The following is a 19,129-nucleotide window of genomic DNA, read 5'->3' on the forward strand; positions in this document are numbered from 1 at the left end:
CGCCTGAGAACCGAACAATTGACTGATTAATTGCTCATTATTCATTTTTTATTTTTTCTAAAACATTGATATTTTTTTAAAACAATAATATTAAATTGATAAAATTTATAGTTATTATTATCGTATTTTTACGTTAGAACAATTTGTTATCTTTTAATCATAACTAAATGCATGATCACCTGCATTTGGAAAATAACCAACTGTACGCGAAAATAATTTTAAACTAAGGCGTAAGGAATATGGAACAAAATAAGAAATAAATTAGAAATAAGGTTGTTTGTTGTTGTTGTTATCATTTCTAATGCGACTTGCCAATACCAGCAAGCCAGTTTGGGGAAACCAAGACAATTTAAAGCAAAGTGTGCGTTTCTTGCATTTTAGTGGCGCCATCTGTGTCCAAGAATAAGACTTCAGTCAAACATACGTCACAGCTGGTTTGTAGGGCGCACTCGTTCTTGAATCCATTCATTAATCAGCAGATCGTAATTATGACCTGAATCAGGGAACGATCAATCTCCAATGGGAACATGGAGGACTTTGTGACCCGACAAATTTAACGTGTGCCAGTCACCATTTATTACGCAAGGAGTCTTCAGAGATAGGGGATCGAACTAACGACCTCTTGTACATGGGGCCAATGCTCTTCCAATCAGGCTATACCGGCCCAATTAGACTCGTTAACAATATATAACAATAAACCTCTATGATTCTAATAATTCAAATCGGAAACAGTTTTTATCTCTGTTGAATGAATTTTTTATGTTTTTTAAAATTTTAATGCAAATGTGAAGATTTATGTCGGGTCTTCTCTCTCTCTTTTTTGCTACTTGCAATATCAACTCAAACGCAAAGTTATAAAATTATGACAGAGAGATAAACATATTTTCCTCCAACGATAGATAAATAGTCATAATGAAGAACAAAAAAATTGAAAATTAGTAGAAAAACTTAAAATTGCAACAAATTTCGTGAAAATAGGAGTTGCGACTAAAATTTGATTTAAGTACATACATAAAAATGACTCTCAGAGCTATTCAAATTTCAATTCTGAAGTCACTTCTCAGTAAACTGCAGAATGGCGACCATGGTATTATTTGCTATGAAATTAACAGTTAATAATTTACGACCTATTTATCAAATGTTAAACTGTTTTATCCCATTGTTCACACTGGACATATTTCTACACCAACTTCGTAATTAATGTCTTTTTGCGCTGCCAAGCAAAATGTAATATGTACAGGATTTGCTGCGTCATTTATGATTTATAAGACAGATAGAATTGTCACAAATACGAATTAGAGCAATTCTTACAAGAAAAAATTTTAGCTATCCAGTGTCGGTTAAAAAGTTTTCTCAAGGTCCGATTAAAAAAAAAATTCTGAGGAAAATTTTTTTTTTTCTTCAGACATTTTATTTACTTATTTAAAAATGAGGAGCGATTTTTTTGCTTACAAAAATGTAAAATTTCTGTCTCAATAGATGACTATAGAAGTACGCATTCTTCGCTTATTTTAATTATATAAATTGATTTAATCTAAAATAAACAATAAATGGAGTACTTTTCGCTCTTTAACACTAGAAAGACAGAAACTTCGCATATACCTAGATTGTCCAAAAGCAATCAAAATGACTGGATTGTAAAAGAATAAATAATGTGTAAGGAAATTTGTTTAAAATTAATTTTTAATATTTTTTACATTATTTACAGTTATAAACAAGTATTGTTAGTAAATATTAACAATAAAAAAATTATATGTTGTACAAAAAGTCAATAAATTGTAAGATGTGTCATTATATACACCATTGTTTTTCTAATTGAAATTAAAAAGCAGTCAAAATGACTTCCTTGGGCAATCTAGTGTTAATTAAACTGAAAATTTTTAGAAAATGTGTGTCATTATCTTCAAAGTTTAAATGATTTAATCGACAACATACAAAAGCGTGTACTCGAAACTGAAACCAAAAACCATTAATTTTGAGCTTAAATTACTAAAAAAAATGTGAATACTCTAACATTAGAAAGAAATCAATTAAATGCTGGCATATTTATTTTTATTATGTTCGAAAATTTCATATCTCATCTTGGATGTAATGATTATCTGATATGAGATAAAACTGCTCACGATATGTTTCTGCTTTGACATTTTCTCAGCCTGATAAACTGTCGTGATCTCCAAAGAATATTAAACGTTTATTACAGGATAATAGTCTTTGAACTACATAATATCTCTCTTTATTGAAAGTTCGTAAAAACCGTTGCTTTAAGTTTTAAACTTAACCTCACTTTTTTTTCCCGAGCTAAAATTACGCCATTTTAAACTGGATTGTGGAAAAAGTTACAAGGATAACGGGGCAATAAAAAATTTATATTCAGATAATATATTAACTGTTAAACAAGACTTAAAAAATGACTTAAGTTCCGCTCTGCTACCTACTGGAATGCAACGACAGAGTTTAAATTTGACTAGTTTTTTATGAATTTAATACCTTTTTTTACGAAATTTAATTTCTTTTTAAAGTTATTGCAACTTTTAGTGTTTTTTTCGTGACTTTTTTTCCTTTTACGTTAACTTTTTTTCCTTTTTTTTGCTGTGCAGGAAGTTTACTTAAAATTTGAAATTACGATGGGTAGCAGAAAATGTACAGAGAGTACAACAGAAAAAAAAGAGTGTTAACATTCAACAATTAGTTTTAGAATTACTGACTGTTGGACTTGTAGGGAAAAAATACCATGCTTCGCCGATTTATAGATCACATAAAATACTACTACGAAGTTAAAATTTGACGTGCTGGAAGAGCAGTTTTTGATTGTGTACTAATGGCAAATTTTGGTTCGAAATTACAATGCGTTTGAATGCTATTGCAAATTTAAATCCTTTTTGAAGATTTCTTTTTTCAGTTTTTCTGCTTTAAATGTTGAGTATTTGGTCCATTTTTGTAGAATTTTTTTTTTCTTCTTTACGATATCTTTATTTATTATTTTTTTATAATCTCACGCTCGAGTAAATGTCAATCAAAAGAAGTCATTACTTTTGTTGCCAGATATCTTGATTTATTTCGACACTTACTTTGAAATTTTTAAAATAAGAAATCTTAATAAAGAACCATAAAAACCATTCCCTGCTTGAATTGTTATAAGCCTAATCAACGAGCAAAACCACTTCTGATTTTTGTTCTTCTTATTGAATCGCATAGGCTGTATTCCTCAGTTAAATTTATTTTCAAGAAAAAATCAGTATTTTTCATATCTATGTAGTCTGCTATTACGTTGCAAAAAGAAATGCGGTTACATTAAGCTACATCAATTATCTAGTTTGAAAACAAAATGTTTTGTGTTTTCGTGGAAAATGCCTTTTAAAAAAAAATCAAAATTCGTAGTCAGACTTGTTTTTTACCAAACCAAAACAATTTTTATAACAAAAGTTATAAAGTAAAGCGGTAGTCACAACAGATTTTTAACATACAGGAAACAAGCTTTCTCTGCGAAAAATATGAAGTTCATCAATACAACAGATACACCAGATATGAATATTTCGTGTCAACAAAATTTGTATCGACCAGTCATCGCTAGGATTCGAACCTGGTCTGTTAGCTGAGCCGCGGCGTTTCGTACTGTTTTCTTACAAAGAAAAGTCGGAAACTGCATTTACCTTAAAGGTCTTACACATTGAAATCATATTTAAGTGTAAAGATATTTATAACTATAGTGGCCCACCCTTATAAAAATGTCTGATCACGTTTATAATCTTGGTTGACGTGCAGAAGGTTGAAAATAAGGAATATAGAACAAAAATAAGTTTTTCAAGTGGAAACATTCAATAAACTATCATATTTATAAGTATAAAGGAATTTGTCTTGCTTCTTTCAGTAAAATTGGGTTGGGAATTCATTTAGGTAAACCGGTAACAGAATGCTAATTTTGTGACAGAGAAGATTTCGCTTCAATATTGTATCAATTTGACAATGAAATCGAATCGCGCAGTTTTATTTATACAGTTTTTAAATTTTTTAAATAATACTTGAAAAGTAAGATCAGATACAGAATACATGATTGAAATTACCATTGTCATTATGCATAAAGCTCAAGTTGAGCTTTGAGTGCTCTGGCTGATCGGATAGTGATCAAAAGTTTGATTGATAGATTTCCTTTTAATTAGCGAATTAATAAAAACGTTGTAACCTTAGAAGTCATTATTCAAACTTTTATTTTAAAATATTCTAAAATCAATTCTCGTACATTTGATGTCATAAGTTTCTGCATTTGTACCTGAAGTTTCATGTTATTGAACTACGCATTAGAATATTAAGCTTTGTAAAATACTAAAAATGCACAAGTGTTACTTTATTTTATGGACAAATAATATAAAGCATTGAGATTCATAAAACTACTTTGATTTATATTTCTATGCTTTGGAACTAGTAATTTCATTTTATATAACAACCGACTTTAAACTGCCGACGGCATTAGTAATTTTGAATCATTGAAAAATGCCTTCTACAATTGAGAAAGGTATGTTCTGATATTATGTCACATTTCACGCTTAGTACAAATGTCAAATCATATGCTTCTAGATTCTATAGGAACAATAAATAGTCGAAAACAATATATATGACATAAGGAGCTGGATATTTTGAGATTAATCTTCAAAATATAGCCTCGGGACTTCAATTTGAAGAGCCAATTATTTCTGTCTACAAAACTCGCAGAGCAGCAAACTCTCGTCTTACACATCAGCTTCTCAGAAAATAAAATATAACAAGCGAACATCAACGAAAAAAAAATTTAACTAAATTTTTCTTGTTACTACTTTAATATCAAACATAGCCTTCTTAATTAATTGTCATGTTATTCAGGAATTCACGCTTCAAATGCCAATGAATTGATATTTTTTTCTGAAATTTTAGCTAATTATCAAGGAAAATAAATTCTAAGTAAAATATTGTTTATTTTAACAATGTCAGGAAACAAGGACTTTATTCTAACTAACTTAAAAACTTATTTTTAATATTCTAGGAATTTTAAATTTTTATTTATTGAGAATAATTGCACTATACATAATAAATAAATCTTTATATATTAACAGATTCATATAATTAGCGATTGTCGTCCATTTGTTTGTTTCATCATATTTTCTAAAAGAGAAATTTTTCATATGACTGCATGATTATTAATCAAGTATTTTTTTTTTTTTTTTTGATTGAACATATAAAAAGTTATAAACTAATTACTTTTATTGAATGAAGAATAGTTTCTTGCCATCGTAAAGATATGTTTGCAAAGTTTAAATGCTGTGCTAAATAATTACAATATTTTACCATAAAAGAGTCTTGCTTTAAATATTTGCTTCTTTTTGTTTTTGATTTGGTTGAAAAGATATTCCATGAAGAAATTGGAAGAATATTTTGGAACAAAAAAAGTTTAATATAAATTTTTGATTTTTTAATCAAGTATTGATTAAATTAAAGTAAATGTTTAACTTTTATTTTATTATCATCAGCATCGAGACACAGATAAATGGTACTTGCTCTTGTTCCATACCGTTATCTGAACTTTTTACGATAATACTTGCAATCAAGGCTTTGTTTTTCGACTTTATTTAACGTTACAATGTATATAAAATTATGGATGGCATACTCTGTAAGCGGAATTATGATTCAATTCGAAGTCAGTGGTTACTGATTATTCCCTTTAAGTTACTCGGAGAAACTCTTCAACATTTCCACGACGCGTGAACAGCAGGTCATTTGTCAATCACCAAAACGCTGGATAGGATAAGGAAAGATTTTATTGCTCTCAATTGTCCCGAAATGTTATGTGGTACGTTTCTCATTGTAAAATGATGGTCATAGATTCATAATTCCACATTACTACATTTTTTTACTAATTAAAAACTTACTCGCTTTTTTCCTGATTAAAACTAACCAGACTCCGGCTACGTTTTTGAGTCTGATTTCGTAGCTTAAAGTATCGTCTACTCTAAATTATTACCATATTTGAGGTCTACCCTTAGAACCATTAAGATTGAATTCTAGAACGTGAAGATGCAATCATTAGATCAAAAGCTGTTCAGGGTAATCTGTTTGTCTGTGGTAAACTGTTTGTACAACAGTTTGAAAAAAATTTTAGGGAAAAAATTAACAAGTAGCTTACTGGACTCCTAAAAATAGTAAACTGTAATTTAACTGGCACACTAATTGTCATGCTGAAATATGCATAACATATTTCCTATGATTTAAAAAAAAATCCTTTTTCAATAAATAAAAATCATTAATAAAAATATGTAATATTTTTATACCACAGCCTTGAATTGAGTACAGAATAATATCTATTTTTAGAGATTCCCTCTACTTCTGTCTTACACATTAGCATAGAATTGGAAAACCGTTATATCGTTGCTGATGTTTTGATTTCATTAAAATTTGTTATGATTTCTCCCGCTTTCTTTTCCGCTAACACATTTGAATGCGTAAGGTTAAGAAAAAGAGCCTTGTCATTAAATTTAATCAATTAATAGCCAATACACGGATTCCTTAACTTTCCTTGGCGAAAACTATTTCAACGTACGCATTACACATATGCATTCTTCTTTTCTTGATGGACGGGAGGTGCCTAGTGGGGCTTGACTCTGCAACCGCACCATTCGCGCCATTTTCTAAATTTACTAATTAATACGTATGAATCATTTTTTTTACTTTGGAACTCTATATGATTACACATAAATTTCAAAAAGTAAAACATTTTTATTTATCATAATCTGATTAATTCATAAGCAATTTATGATTTTTGTTAAATAAACTGCTTGTCTACATCAGACTGAAATAATATATAGACGACTACCCCAATCAGCAACCTCTTCAACTAATGGAATCGAAACTAAATTGAACTCATTAACATCTTCAACTTGTGGTATATGCTAATCAATCCTCTTGGACAAAATATAAATTTCATCTAGAAATCAAAGCTATTTTCCCTTGATACTAATCAAAAAATATTCGCTATGTCTAATTTAAACAAAAAATATTTCCATGTGCTGCTACAACTGTAAAATGTTGACATAGATTTAAGATCAAATAATTCCCAAATCAATAAATTTTGTACTTCATTGAAACTATACTACAAAAATTACAGAATGTACTTATGTGCTTTCTGTAGATATAACTATAGTTCCCTTGTCTGGAGTACTAAGGATTATTTTATGATGCACCTGTGCTATTTATAACCTTCAGAAAAATCATTGAACCTTCCTCTTACTCTCTCAGTACTAATCTCCGTTTTGTGCCTACGCAGAGACATCGAGGCCAGTGATCGGAATTGATTAATGATTTTTGCAGTTGATGAAACCATCCCCTGCAAATTTTGTATTCCGTTTTTATATTCAATCACAAAAAAATGCTTTGCTTATTATATATCTCATCTTCACCCACGTGCTGCGATTAAGTAATAGGTTATTCTACATATCAATTAGGTAAATAAAATTTATGATATGAAAATCACATATAAGTATATAGACACACCGAAGATTAGATTGATTCATTTAAACATATTATCACGTAGGTGAGTAGTGGACTTAAATATATGATACAAATTTTTTATGATATCTTAAGCATTTCTAAAATGATTTATAACATTTTGATTTAACAGTATGATTTTAAACGTTATGTAGGAAACATATGGGTGGAAACAATTGAGATGATTAATTGGCTTTAAATTGCTGTTCATGCATAAAATTTATTTTTTATAAGTTTACATGCATTTTCTTAAAACGTTTGTAACCCCAAATTATTTATTGGTTTATTTTTTTCTCATAAAAAAAATAGAATTTTCACTTAAGAGAATGTGGCTGAAACATTCGCGAAATTCGGAGCGCATGCTAACAACGTTAGGTAAAACTTTTTTCGGAAGAAATTTTTCATCTACACTGTAAAAAATTTAAGTGCATCTTAACGCCAAATATAGTATCAATTTTCTTACACCAAAGTGAGATAATGAAACACCATCAATTTAGTGTTTCACGACCCCAATATTCTTTTACACTCCCTGGTGTAAAGTAGCCACCAGATATTTGTTATTCACTAACATTAAAATTTACAATTACAGTAAGAGAAAATACTCATAAGAGTCAGTAAAGTTACTTTTACGAGATAATATAAAGTAAGAATCATTCATTGAAGATGCATATTTACTCTAATTCTTAAAATAAAATTAGTCTATAAATTAGACATACGCTTAGCTTGTAGAGAAGATTAGGACTAATTTGATCTAAGCTTTACAAAATGGCAACGGATAGAAATTATACATTAAAAAATCATTTAATGTAGATTTCTGCGATATTTCAAAACTAAAATATAATTATCTACACAACAAAAAAGAAATTTTATAGGCAAACTGTTGTGAATATCAGCGTAGGAAATAACAACAAACCTTTGCCAGCACTCATTCGGAATTGCAAGAAAACAGTGTGTTTTAGGAAGTATGTTTGTATGGTGTAAAAGCACGAAAGTTTGGTGTAAGTTTATTCAATTTTAAGTTTTTAGATTCAAATTATGCCTTTTAAATGGTATATGGACGCACGATTTAGTGTTAATCGGGTGTTAAAGTGTTCTTTATTTTTATCTTTTGGGTTGTTTAAGATTATATTCGAAAATATATTACACCACAGTTTATGCAATGTAACATTTCAAATTTCTTATTATACTTGTTATATTTTAATGTAATATATTGATGTAATTCAATTATTACTATTGAATTTGTTTATGGATAGATTAAAAAATTCATATCATATCAGTTGTTTTTGATAGTTATAATAGGTATAGTAAACGGATTAAGTAGTAGAATGGGTGAAAAAGAGTGCTTTCGATATGCTACTCAAAATATTGAATTAAACAAACGGGTTAAAATTTAGATATCCAATGTTTTTTAATAGACGTTGGAAGCAGATCCAGCAAAGTATATTTTCTTTTGTACACCCATCTTAGTGTAAATTCAGCAGAATAGCAACTTTTCCTACTAAGATTTTTTTGCGGATAATTGCCTCCTGATGACTAAAAATTTGTGGACTACCAATGGTCCTATATAAATATAAACTATCAATAAACACATCACTAACCAACTTGAGATAAATTTTTCATAGCAAATTATGTTTAACTTCCGTTCTAGAGAATAGTAAGTTCAGGTCAACATAGAGATTGCCTTGAAGTTTCAAGTGCTGTAAAAATATCTCTAAAATATGAAAATGCAAGCAAAGTATTGGAACAAAATCCTTCCCACTGCGTAATCCTTCTATAACTCGTTTGCATTTTTATATTTAAGAACAAATTTTGCGTTCGAAACATCATAGTTTACTTTAGGTTTGCCTGAGCTCATTTTTCTCTAAACTTTACTTTTCAAAATACTTATGATGGTAAACAAAAACTTGATTCGAAGGATTTCTCCCTCGGTATAGCGTGTCCTTTTAAGATATACACATTCTTTTTAATGCTACGTTTTACATGGTGACTGCTACGCGTTAAATCTGTTGGTGTCACAAGACCTTCCAAGTTCCCATAACAAATTAATACCTCTGGGTGTACTAAATTCGATCGTTTTCTGGTCCAGGTCAAAACTACGATCTGTTGATGAATAAATTGAGTATGATTTGGTCCTCCCTGTGAAACGGGCTGTGTCGTATGTGTGTGACAAAATCGTATTCTTGGCCATTGATGGAGCCACTGAAAAACAAGAAGAGCACCCTCTGCTTTTAAAAAGTTCGTTTGATTTCAAGCAGACTTGCTGATATTGACAAGTGGCATATGTAACAACAACAGAAATATAATTGGATCCTTGTAACTCGAGGTGAATCTAAGTGATTATGCCTAACAATGCGATTTAAACCAGGTTTAATTGGACAGTTTATGTGACGTCACGCGTATCGAACCTGATTGGCTTCTGAATCAACAAATGTCATGATTAACCCACGACAGGGGTGGCGAACCTTTATACACCAACGTGCCATTTTTTCTAAAAAATTGTTTAATGAAATCACAGACGTGCCGTCAAATAATTTTGACTTCATGATTATTGGGAAAATAATAATACTAAATACTATCAACTCAAAACTCTTTGTTTACATTGAAAAGAAAATACATTTTGCAATGTCTCAGTTATACGCGTAATTCAACATAAAGTAACATCAGTGGGACTTCTGCTATTGCAGATTAAATGGCAAATAACTTATATTAGGTTGTAGGATATTAGTTTAAACAGAACTGTTGATTTTTTTGCTAGTTATTTATTGTTAGCTTGTTTTTTATGGTTATTAATTGCTTTTTTAGCATTAATTGCTAATTTTTTTATTAATAATTGTTTATTATTTGGTTTGTTTTTTGTGAATTTTAATTTAATTGTTACATTTGCTTCATAGTGTAATAATATTTGTGTAATAACAATTCATAGTGCAATAACAATTGTGATCGGTGGCGTGCCCAAAATATTGTGTCGCGTGCCATTGGTTCGCCATCCCTAACCTACGATAACGTCACTTGCAAGTATCCAATTATTAGCAAAGTTTTGGGTATAATATTTATAAATTTGTTGTCGAATAATCAAAAATATTAATATCAAACATGATTTAAAATTTTAAATCTTCTGAAAATGTGTCATTCGGTTTTTCGTTTTATGACACGATGGCTGAGTTATGAAAAGTTAAAAACTGTGGTACTTTGCAGAGTGGAAGAAGGGAGTATTTTATAAATTTTCGACTTGATGTCAATTCAATTCTACTGGGCACGCTTTAATAACAGCGAGAAAAAGGAATCAAGTATAGCGATTAGTATGCTGTATCTTGTTCTCTTTTATCTCTATCTAGTGTTGCTCATATTCATGATAAAAATTTTGTTCACCTCCATTTTCACTTTTCACTGTGAGGATCACGTTTTGCTAGAAAAAAGCATGTGATGCTATAACTCGAATTCGAAATTCTGTCATTGCAACCGTAACCTTGAAGAGCTGAATAAACCTTTTTTAAACACAATTCTTGAGCTCATGTCTCTTTATTCTTTTAAAAAAAATTTCATTTTGTTTTCTTCGAATGATGTGCTCCCCAAGGAGTCATATTTATCATCTCCAATCATTATAAATGATACTCAAAAGAAAATTTTAATTAGATATTATATTTTTATGTTTTCATACTTTTAAGTGTTCATTAAAAAAAAATTTCTTTTCAACTGAACAAAAATTTATCAGTGGTTTTTAACTGTCATAATAACGTAAGATCAGCAAAATGATATGATTAGAGATGACATAAGACAATCAAAATAAATGAGTCTTACTCAATATTATATTCGAAAAAAAGATTATGTGTGAAATAAACATTTGTAAATGATGGTTTTAACTTCTAATTTATATATTCGGGCTGTTCAACAACGTTTTTGACCGGTCGCATTATAGTTATACATATTGCACTAGATTTTTTTTTAAGATCTAAAAACTTTATCCTTTACAGAATATTAAAAACATAAAAAAATATTATATTTTAGGAGTCGAATTTTATTTATTGCAGTTCGTATATTTGTATGTCTTGTAGTACGGGGAGTAGTTATAACGCCTTTAATATCTTTTAATCTAATAATCGGATTTTCCCGTAGGGATCAATTTTTATGATTCGAGGATCCCTTAAATGTGCTAATTAATTCAAACAAACGATATATTAACATATGAACACGACATAAAAACGCATTTTCTTCTGACGAATTTGGATTCTTGACCCTCAAAATATGGGGGGAGGGCAGCAGCTGCCTCCTTTAAAATAAAGTCCCATTAGTTTAGGCAATAGAGATCGGATGAAAGTTTAGGTTCATTGATACCATTTAATTTCCTTATATTTCGAAAATTTCATTTACGTAGAGATAAAATTAATTTATGTAAAGATAATTCCACTTAAAAAATAATTTATAATACTTATTTACTTTGTTTTTATTCCTACAGAGATTTTTACATCATTTTATAAAGCTTTCACTATCAAAATAGTAAAAAAATTCTATTTATTATGCTTTTTATTGTGTTTAAAATAGAATAATTTGCAATAACAAATACGAAATTTGAACGAAATCCGTAAAATAGTTTCTGAGTTATTAAATTTACAAGTTGTATATTTAAAAAATTTAATTACGCTAGAACTATTCAACCGATGTTGTCCAAAATTTGTATTTTGCCATTAAAATTTGTATTATGCCATTAAAATTTGTATTATGCCATTAAAATTTGTATTATGCCGTTAATATTTTGCCATTTAAAATTACATACTTTGAAATCATTTAAAAATTTGTATACTTTACAGTTGAAAATATTTCGGCTATTATTAAATAAAATAATAAATTATTATTTTTTGCTTGAAGTGAACTTTGAATAAGCGAATTTAATCATTGAGCGCAAAAGTTCCTTCGTTTCGATTAAAAAATTCTAGAGTTAAAGAAAGATACTCAAAAAATTTAAATTAACATTGAGGGGTCCTAACTTACTACTATTTTTCTGTCGAAACAATTTTCCAGATTGCGGATATCCAGACAGCGTCAATTCAAATCCATCAATAAAGGAATGTTTATTTAGAAGAAATACATTCTTGTGTCTGTTTACTTAACTGAAGATATCGTCAGTACTAATTAATTAGCATACTTAAGGTTAAGCCCTCAAACTTTAGTATGTGATTCTCAGTACGGGAAAATCCGGTCATTAGATCAAAAGTTATACATGATATTCAATGAACATATCAATGCGTTTACATCAATTGTTATAAATGTAAAAACCAATCATTAAATCAAAAGTTATTCAGGTATTCAATGTACATATCAATGCGCTGACATCTATTGTTATAAATGTAAAAACAGTGTAATAACATCTATTTATAAATCCATTTGCATTAAAGGCAGAAAATAAATATATGTGCCTGAACTGTTTTCGTTTCAGTATCTTTGTAATGTCGCAATTTTATATCGTATTACGATTATTTTTATATTCGAGTGTTAGAAACGGCGGTGTGTATCAGATTTTGTGGAATAGCTCGTAAAAGCATTTATTAGGCATTGTTTAGGTTTATTTCGGAACAGTAAAAAGTAACGAAAAGTAGCAAAGTTCATAGAATCATAATGTATTTCATGGAGATACTTTATAAGCTTAGCAGTAGAAATTTTTTATAGAAGAATAAAAAAAATATTTATTTTCAGATTAGTATAGTATAATACTATATATAAATATAACACATGATTAATACAGATAATTCTGCAAAAACTAATGCCATAACTTGTTTACGGTGTGTAAAAAAATAAATCAGCAGACCGGTTCAATAATTTTTAATCATTGTGCGATGATTTAAAAAAGATATACTAATATTTCTCCGTCTAAAACTAAACCAATAGATAGATGGTCGTAAATTCATAATTGGATTAGCTGTTCAGCCCTGTTATATATATTTTACTTTACATTTTTCTAATGTCTCTGGTGCACTTTGTAATTGCTTTCAAAAAAAGGATTTCTATTTAATTCAATCTCAATCGATGCCCGTAGTAGGTTTTCTATTATGTCGCATATTTTTAAATGAAAACTGCGACTCTGGTGAAAGTAAATTTTATGCTGTCTAAATAAAATTTGAAAAAAAACTATTTCTTTTTTTATTTATTTTTATTTCTAAAATTCACAACAGTTGATCACAAAAACAAGAAATGCTTAAGATGTCTCCATAAAAAATGTCTAGTAATTCCATTTTTCTTTCAATTTATAGTTTTATAAGCTAATAGAAAATAATAAATGTGGTTCTATAACTGTTTAAAGGAAGAAGATCCCTTTGTGCTAGTGAGACCAATTTATTTCTTATCCTTTATTCCTTTTTACAGTAGCACAAATTAAAGGTTTTTTTCCAAATTATTTGAAATTGTGCCACTTTTACTCATGAAAATATTTTACCGATAAACACGATTAAAACGACAGTTTTTAAATAACAATTTTTGAACTATTCATTTTCTTCGATTAAAAATCATTTATAGTAATATTAAGTTAATAATTCACACTTGTTTGTTACAGCATAGACTTTATTTACTAATTAAAAAAAATATGTATGTGTAAAAATATATGTAGGGGAGAGTGGGGTCAATTGTAACAGGGTACGATTGTAACAGAGCAAAAATTTCGAGTGTCTGGTTCTAGATTTGATTCCTAGGTGGCGCACAAGTAGTATTTAATAAATCTACATGTACACCCCAGCTGGCAACCATTTTTGTGTACTTTTGAAAGAGTTACATCACAAAAGATATTTTCACGCTACGTAAGTACTTTTTTTTTTTGGTTTTTTGAATATTATATTGTAACAAAGTAATTTTGTTCAAACAAATAAAAATTATTATACGAATATGTAAGTGGACACCTAAATTAACATTTCCAAAAAAAAGATTAATTTTGTTAATTAACTAGCATTGTTTTTAACAAATGAAGCTGAAATGGCGTCTTGGGGACGATTGTAACAATAAAGTAAAGGGACGATTGTAACAGCTGAAAATAAATAATCTTATGTTTACAAACCATTACTTAACTCTTTAAGAACCACCAATAGTTTTCTATATAATTTATATTATGCTGCATGTGCGTTATTTTATTTGTCACCTTTCACAGCATAAATTAAAATTTTTAACCCCTTAACGTTAAAAGTTTAACCCTTTAGGTCTCTGCTCATTATTATTTTTCTCCTAAAATATCACTACTATTTTGATCAATAAAAAATATATCACAACTATGATAATGTGTATAATTAACTATGTTTTGGTTGAATTTAGGTTATTTATTTTTTTTATTATGAATTTGGTTATTTATTTTTTTTTCTAGTAGAGGATAGCTACTTTACTCGTCTGTCAATGAATACTATAATAATATATTAGATTTTTTGTAAGTTAAAAATAGTTAAGTAAAAAATTTTACAATTGACCCCACTCTCCCCTATATGTATTAAAAAATACGTATAAAAATATGTATATGTATCTCAGTAAAAATAAAACTAAAGAGTTTTTAAAATGGAATAAGATTTTCAATTTCCTTCATTCGTGTTTTCACTATTCGCTTGTACCTATTTCGGTTGATACAAAATAATTATAAATTTCTTAAAACCATTTTTCAAAACATTCATCTTAATTTTTAAAAATGTACTAATGATTTTGACAAGAAAAAATTACCAAATTTTTTGCTATTAGATATTAAGCTTCTAGATATTTCCATAAAGTTAACATAAGCACTTTTTCTGTATTATTTTACACCCCTTTTAAGCTCAAAGTTTGCAAGCTCAGAAATTGGAAATAAGACACGTATAGGCTTATGAGAGGACATAAATCACTAACTAGATCTTTCTCTCTTTTTAATGTTTCTTTTTTATTGATGTCCTGCTAACTCTACACCAACTAACTTAAATGCTTATTTCCGTCATTCTGTTCTAGGTCTAGTGCAAAGGAACTCAAAAGCTACTCCGCGGAATCCTAGCGATGAAGAGTTTAAACTTTTTTTTATTCTTTCTTAACAAGGAATGATGTTTTAAACTTGTAACTTTATTTATATCCAATTAATAATCTATAACTTATTCAATATTTCAGATTTTTATAGGAAATTAAATTATTTAAGAAAAAATCTAAAGGAAAAATAGCAACAAAATTTTTTTTTTCAATAACAACATATTGAATAAACTATAAAAAAGGATATATATTTGTAAAAACATTTATCAGTATTTCTCATCTAAATTTTCCATTCAAAATTAATATACTATATTCAACAATAAAGAATTATATAATTCTTTATTGTTGAATATAGTATATTTATGTTTCATATGTTTCTCTGATACCTATTCTCAACGTTTATAAAATATTTTTTTTTCGAAAATTATTATTCAGCTTTTATTATTTAATTTTAGCTTATACACTAAGAACAAATTCAGATGCCACTTCAGACCTGTAAATTCAACTGTTTGAAATAAAACCTACATTGGAAACTATTGAACCTTATAAACTATTATTGAAAAACGATGAAAATGTTTCAGTCGTAAAATTAAATATTTTCATAATAATTAGCCGTGTTTCTTTTAGTATATTTACAGCTGCTAATGAACTTCATTCATAATGTCGGGATCCTACCAGAAAATACTTCATCATTTAGGATTGCAGAGAAAAATTGGAAATCGTAACTCCTGCGTATTTTCAAGTTTTTTAAATATGCGTATTCCCTTATCGTATTTCTATCTTATTAAAGAATATTTTTCCATGTTGATTCACAACTGAAAAATTCTAATTACTTCATAAACAATTTATTTAAATGTAAGATTCTATTATTTATTTATCATTTATCATAATGAGATTGACTTAACTAAATAAACAAAACGATTGATTTATTCATTGGGTGATAGATCTACATAAGAACTTTCAAAGAATTTTTCCGCTGCAGGGCGCTGTGAGTACATTTACACCACTATTTCAAGCAACGCCTTTCAAACGCGCGTCCAAGTTTGATGCGTAGGCATTGTTCTTCCAAGTGAAAATGCATAAAAAAGTTGTAAATGCTGATTTGAAAGTTGCTTTTGTTTCGTCCAATGAATATCCTTCCTTTCCTTCACCTTCCTCTCCCTTCCGAATTTTCACTTTCTTTTTTGTTTCGTTTTCATTACGTGCGGTAAAATATTGCTTTTTCTTTTACGTCACTCCAGGAATAAATGATAGTTTCATGGAATAGGTGCGTGGATATGCATAAAGTCTTGAACTACTTTACAAGCAATCGAACAATGCAATCGGTGCTTTCAATTTGAAATATGCAGTATCAGCGGCTGTTTCTGCTGCATTCGATTTCGTTATAGTGACATTTTTCGTTACATGAAAAATTCCCGTGCAGTGAAGCTTGTGATCTTTTCGAATTTATTATCTAACGGTTGGTGGGAACAGTTCGATGTTTTAGGTAAACACCTTCCATTGGTATGACAATATGAGATGAGAAACAGCATCTGTTCTGCTCAACTCACTTCAACGTCGCGTTTTTATCGTCTGCAGTTGTAATTGCGAAAATTTGGGTATAGTTATCGTTTTCCGATGCAAATCGACGACGAAAACAGTGATCCATCGGTTTGGAACAATGTGTGGAAAATTAAAGATTCATCAGAGTCGGTAAGTTTATAGATAACATATTTTCTCTTTTAAATTGAATATAATTTAATCAAAATTTTCTGATCTTAATCAGTTGTATATAAATAAAATATTCTATTGGTCGTATTCAAGTCTAACGAAAAAAATTTAACAAAAATAATGCTTGAACGTATATTATTCCAAATATTTTGTTTTTTTAAAAATCTTGTTTTTGATTTTTATCATATAAATAGCTGTTTATTAACTGCTCATACAATTCGTAAAGATTGCTTTGTTACTTAAAATTTTATTTTTGAAATCATGCATTGGATATTTGTAATTATAAACTGACTTTAACGGAGGAAGATATTTTAATGGCTATTTTATTCTTCTGGAGCATTACAAATTTTTTATAGTAAACTAATTTTTCAAAAGCAAACTCGAACTTCTGATAAAATTGTTAGATTAGTGAAAAAAAATAAACTATAATTATTTAAAATTGAATCTAAATTGGCTTCTTGTTTAAAAAAATATTTCAGTTAAAATAAAATTAAATTATTCACTCATAAAAAAATTACGTAAATATTTTTAGATTTTAATCACTACATCCAAGCAGTATAAAAAGAAGAAACTCAAATGATTTGGTGTAAGAAATAAGAGTTAACGTAGTTTTTGGACATTATGGTTTAGCTATTGTATAATGTGTTAAACAATTTACTTTGAATCAAGATCATTATAGGAAATGAAAAAAATTCACCTAAACGTTATTTTATCGTATTAATTATCACATTTAAATAAACGAATAAAGCAGTAAATAAACATTATACATTAGGCAGTAAATAAACAAAATAAAGAACTCGGGCAGTTCGGTATCAGATATCTAAATGCAAAGTTTTTAATACAGTAAAACCCACGATAAAAGCATTGTCAAAAACCTTTTTGTATAGAACCATTTCGTCCAAAACAAACATACTGTCAAAAACTTTCGTTCAAAAACTTTCATACTGTCAAAAACTCTCTTTTACCATCCACAACTTTTCTGTCCATAGATAGATTTTGTTGATGTTCCATTTAAGTGACAAAAATGTTGACAAGTTGGCAAGATAAACGTAACTATTGTAGTTTCATGTCATGTCTGACAATATGTCTAGTTTCATTTCAACAATGCTAAACTGTTGACAAAATAGCAAGTTCTTTACAGTAAAAAATTTACCTGTAATTTTAAATTGGATTTTTTGTGTTTTAAATACGTTCGAAAAAGAGAAATAGCTGCTTTTGTTTTAAATATTCATGACTATTTTAAACTATAAATACAATTTATTGATGGTTTTAGAATTAATAATATCTGTGCAATTATACGCGATGAGAAAAAAATTCTAGTAAAAATACCGTACTGTATGATAAAGACATGAAATAAACTATAATTCTGGTAATAAAACCCAAATTATAAGGTATTTAAACCATTCATATTCATAACGGTTACCCTTCATATGGTCGGGACCCCCATCAGGGGGGAAGGTGGGCGCACGATGCTCCCACTTAAAGCTTGGGGAGGAATTTTTACACTAAATAAAACGAATAGTTTGGGGGGGAATTTAGACGAGAGAATTTTTTATTTTTTTTAAGTACATAAATAAAAGAAGCAACGTAGCACTATTTCGAACTCAGGAAAAGGGAAATTAGCAAATTTTTTTTTTGGGGGGGGTGAATGTACCCAAGAGCTTGGGGGGATGGGGGGCACTGCATATGGTAACGGTTAACCGAGAATTTCAGTTTTCATAACTATAGTTATTATTACCACACATTTAGTAAAAGTGCAAAACTGAAAATTATATTTAACAAAATAACTGATCTAATGTAGGATGATAAAATTACCAAATTTAGACATATTTACCAAATTTTAACTCAGATTATAAAATAATATTTAATTGTTAATTTTAATAATATTTAATTGTAAAAATTACCGCTCTTTTTGGTGTTCCCATAGACACAGAAACACAGTAAATATTACCATATTCTG

The 19,129-nt window shown here is 28.6% G+C and overlaps 1 protein-coding gene across 3 annotated transcripts in view; it reads left to right on the top strand.

The window, feature by feature from the left end:
* The window catches only part of LOC107437356 (high affinity cAMP-specific and IBMX-insensitive 3',5'-cyclic phosphodiesterase 8B), a 373,690-nt gene that overhangs the window by 239,494 nt on the left and 115,067 nt on the right, over nucleotides 1–19,129 (top strand). The window contains exon 1 of one of the 3 annotated variants that reach the window (XM_043039408.3): nucleotides 16,477–17,151. The exons of the other annotated variants lie outside the window; for them this stretch is intronic. Coding sequence (XP_042895342.2) covers nucleotides 17,077–17,151 — 75 coding nt within the window. The 5' untranslated portion in view covers nucleotides 16,477–17,076. Of the gene's footprint in view, nucleotides 1–16,476; nucleotides 17,152–19,129 lie in introns of those variants that run through there. 3 annotated transcript variants of the gene reach the window in all.

Source organism: Parasteatoda tepidariorum, chromosome 7 (genome assembly GCF_982258835.1).
Source record: "Parasteatoda tepidariorum strain Cologne lab strain chromosome 7, Ptep-v5.0, whole genome shotgun sequence".
NCBI lineage: Eukaryota > Metazoa > Arthropoda > Arachnida > Araneae > Theridiidae > Parasteatoda > Parasteatoda tepidariorum.